This window comes from Schistocerca piceifrons, chromosome 1, assembly GCF_021461385.2.
Source record: "Schistocerca piceifrons isolate TAMUIC-IGC-003096 chromosome 1, iqSchPice1.1, whole genome shotgun sequence".
NCBI lineage: Eukaryota > Metazoa > Arthropoda > Insecta > Orthoptera > Acrididae > Schistocerca > Schistocerca piceifrons.
Genome location: NC_060138.1, coordinates 1,156,607,497 through 1,156,611,591, shown reverse-complemented (window position 1 = coordinate 1,156,611,591; position 4,095 = coordinate 1,156,607,497). Strand labels below are relative to the sequence as shown.

Sequence of the window (4,095 nt, the reverse complement as noted above, 5' to 3'; positions counted from 1 at the left end):
CAGTTTGGTCATAGGATTGTCGTGGTAAGTACCCACAAAATTCCGTGGCATATGACAAAAATGATCATGCGAAGAAAAAAGATTATTTAACCTAAAATGCATACTTTAAGGACTTTGAGAACTTGTTCTGCAGGAAAGTTGTGTTTCACAGCAGCAAAGGTGAAAACGTCCTCATAATTCTTTGGATATACAACTTAGAGCCCATGTTTACTGGACAATATTTTCTTTTCCCTCAAAATATGGAATGAAAAGAGCTTGCAGTAGAATTAATTTGTTTCGCAATATCGAAGATGGAGTGCTCTTGGTTCTTAAAGTATGCTTTTTAGAGCCCATGTTTACTTCATTTTATTGCTTCGAATGATCACTTGTGTAGCTTTTAAAGTGTACTGCATATCTGTTAAGGTTTACTTAATTTCTGATAGAATACATTTTTCTTAAAATGGTAACTGTGATTATAATGCATCACATTCTTGTTATAACACATTACCCAACTCACAACTATCACTGTTACAAAAAGGTATTACGCTTTGGTAAAAAGTTCTCAGTACTTGCTTGTAAAAGAAGCTAGTTTGTTAACATTAGTGGTCTTGCGTGAACGCCAAACATCACGTTTTATACGTACTTGAGTTATTACACTACTGGCCATTAAAATTGCTACAACACGAAGATGACGTGCTACAGACGCGAAATATAACCGACAGGAAGAAGATGCTGTGCTATGCTAATGATTAGCTTTTCAGAGCATTCACACAAGGCTGGTGCCGGTGGCGACACCTACAACGTGCTGACATGAGGAGAGTTTCCAACCAATTTCTCATACACAAACAGCAGTTGACCGGCGTTGCCTGGTGAAACGTTGTTGTGATACCTCGTGTAAGGAGCATAAATGCGTACCATCACGTTTCCGACTTTGATAAAGGTCGGATTGTAGACTATCGCGATTGTGGTTTATCATATCGCGACGTTGCTGCTCGCGTTGATCGAGATCCAATGATATATATGGAATCGGTGGGTTCAGGAGGGTAATACAGAATGCCGTGCTGGATGCCAACGGCCTCGTATCACTAGCAGTCGCATGGGTGTAATGGATCGTGCAGTCTCGTCCCTGAGTCACAACCATCTGCACGAACAGTTCGACGATGTTTGCAGCAGCATGGACTATCAGCTCGGAGACAGTGGCTGCGGTTACCCTTGACGCTGCATGACAGACGGGAGCGTCTGCGATGGTGTATTCAACGACGAACCAGGTTCTGTTTACAGCATCATGATGGTCGCATCCGTGTTTGACGACATCGCGGTGAACGCACATTGGAAGTGTGTATTCGTCATCGCCATGCTGGCCTATCAACCGGCATGATGGTATGGGGTGCCATTGGTTACACATCTCGTTCACCTCTTGTTAGCACTGACGGCACTTTGAACAGTGGACGTTACATTTCAGATGTGTTACGTACACCCCTGGCTCTACCCTTCATTCGATCCCTGCGAAACCAGACATTTCAGCAGGATAACGAACAACCGCATATTGCAGGTCCTGAATGGGCCTCGCTGATACAGAAAATGTTCGACTGCTGCCCTGGTCAGCACATTACCCAGATCTCTCACCAACTGAAAGCGTCTGGTCAATGGTGACAGAGCAACTGGCTCGTCAAAATACGCCAGTCAGTACTCTTGATGAATTGTGGCATCGTGTTGAAGCCGCATGGGCAGCTGTACCTGTACACGCCATCCAAGCTCTGTTTGACTCAATGCCCAGGCGTATCAAGGCCTTTATTACGGCCAGAGTTGGCTGTTCTGCGTACTGATTTCTCAGGATCTATGCACCCAAATTGCATGAAAATGTAATCACATGTCAGTTCTAGTATAATATATTTTTCCAATGAATACCCGTTTATCATCTGCATTTGTTCTTGCTGTAGCAACTTTAATGGCCAGTAGTGTAGATAAGTATTAAGTCTACTGTACCGTACACATTTATAATAGTTACGCTGCAATGAAACTCGGAAAAAAAACAGCTCCTCGCAGGAGAGTGACAGGCAAACAATAAACGATCAGAGGACATGAGTGTTATTATTTCAGGAATTTCACATCTCTACTACATCTCTCTAAGTAACGTAACAGTATCACGCAGCAAGGCTAATTTCAATACAGATGAAATTGCACTCTGTTGACAATCGCAGCTAAGTGCCAAATGCGTCGATTGTACTTCTTAGGTAAGACAAAGCGATTTCAACAAGGTTCATTTCTCACAAAAATTTCATCGAGATATCTGCTTAGCATTCGTACGTTACTGAAGTTAAAGAAAATAGTGTTTTGCATCTTTAAGTTTCCAGTTAGTTCATTAAGTTGCGTAGGATAGTGGCAGGATAAATACAGGGAAAGTAAGCGACCGAAGCAGCAAATCTATTCTATAAACACGGATGTTCGTTTATAATTCTTTATGGACACCACAAAATGCCGTTATCAGACATCGATAGACAAGAATTGGAATTTCGCGTCTTCTGAATACGACTTCACTGACATACCAATTCGTTAGCTCTAGATGTATGTTATAAAAGTCTAATACGTAACAATCAAAACAGTACTTGTGAGAGGCCAATTAACTCCCGCAGACAGGAAAGTGCTGGGGAGATAGAGGATTACGATAACTGTTCATTAGTGGGAACGCCACGCTACTACACCTCAAGGTCTTCCTTTGCGATGTGACGCACGAAGATTACGGGAATGGCCCTGCTAACTCGGCCAGCAGGTAATTCATGTCCGGAAACTGAGGTGTCTACACCCGCCTCTGGCTACCTTTATAAGGGAGCAGAGCCCCTCAGGCCGGCAGTTGACTTCTGCAGTCTTCTTGTGCTCTTCCTACCCAGGCTCCCTGACAGCTACCGGCAGAGATGTGGAAGGCCTTCGCTCCTCTACTCATTCTGGTGGTCGCCTCTGTGGCGCCACTGACTTCCGCCGACGAAGGGAAGTACTCCACCAAGTACGACAATGTGGACCTGGACGAGATCCTCAACAATGATCGGCTCTTCAACAATTACATTGACTGCCTGCTGGACGATGGTGACGAACGATGCACCCCAGAGGGTAAGGAACTAAAGGGAGTCATTCCGGACGCCTTACAGACTGACTGTTCGAAATGCAGTGATAAGCAGAAAGCGAGAGTCGATAAGGTTGTCAAGTTCATAAAAGACAACAAGAAGGACGTGTTTGAGAAGCTGAAGGCCAAGTATGACCCCGACGGCACCTATTTCGAGCACTACGAGCGCCATCTCAAAGAAATTTCATAAGCAAGCTGCACCACAGAGAACACCAGACACGTAATCTGACGCCTTGTATTCATTCTGCCAACTCTCTTCAGCAGAAGTCACACATCGTTGACAACTAAGCAATATCTACCATTGATCATATGATGTTACTTAATGTCGTTACAAATATGGTAACAATTTCCTTACGATACTTACAGCTGCTGTTGTCAATTTACTATGTGATATATTAAGAATTTCCTGGGGCGTCTTAGAATAACGATGTGTCTGATGTTAACAGACACTTTCAGAAATTTAACTGCCTTAAATGTAATTATATCATTGAAAACTGTAAGTTTTATTTAGTTTCAGTTGTTTGATTATAAATTTTAAAGAGTGCTTCTTCATCTCTGTATTACCAAACACCTACTGGTAAAGAATGTAGCTTTTGTAGGAAACTTAACTCTTATCCTGTTTTAGAAATTTATTTCGCATATTCTGTGGTCTATTTCGTTAAACTGTACGATTGTCAGTAATGTGCTGTTCAAAATAAAGTATATTTTTGTCATTACTACCTCTAATTTCTTAATAAAATACGACATACTAATGTTAAAAAAACAGAAATGGGTACATTAATGTTGTTTAACATGCATTTTGAGAAAGCTGATGGTCGACTACGGGTTTGGAAACAAAAAATGTGCTTATTCCGCAGATTATATCAATTAGTTGCTACCAAACCACCAGAGGGTAAGAACAAGAGCTTATATTTTATAATTTGTTTTTAAATTTTTTGTGGTCTCTTTTGATCAAAAGGGATTCGATCATGCACTGTCGCTTTAAGCGAATGTAGACG

General features: G+C 41.9%; 1 protein-coding gene across 1 annotated transcript; it reads left to right on the top strand.

Moving 5' to 3' along the window:
* The first annotated feature begins 2,818 nt into the window (after positions 1-2,818).
* Positions 2,819-3,813, top strand: LOC124801698 (ejaculatory bulb-specific protein 3-like). The gene has a single exon (XM_047263092.1). The coding sequence runs from the start codon at positions 2,892-2,894 to the stop codon at positions 3,285-3,287; it is 396 nt and encodes a 131-aa protein (XP_047119048.1). The 5' UTR covers positions 2,819-2,891; the 3' UTR covers positions 3,288-3,813.
* The last annotated feature ends 282 nt before the right edge of the window (positions 3,814-4,095 follow it).

Excerpts from the sequence above, each read along its gene's own strand:
- LOC124801698 (XM_047263092.1), top strand. The coding sequence starts at position 2,892 with ATGTGGAAGGCCTTCGCTCCTCTACTCATTCTGGTGGTCGCCTCTGTG.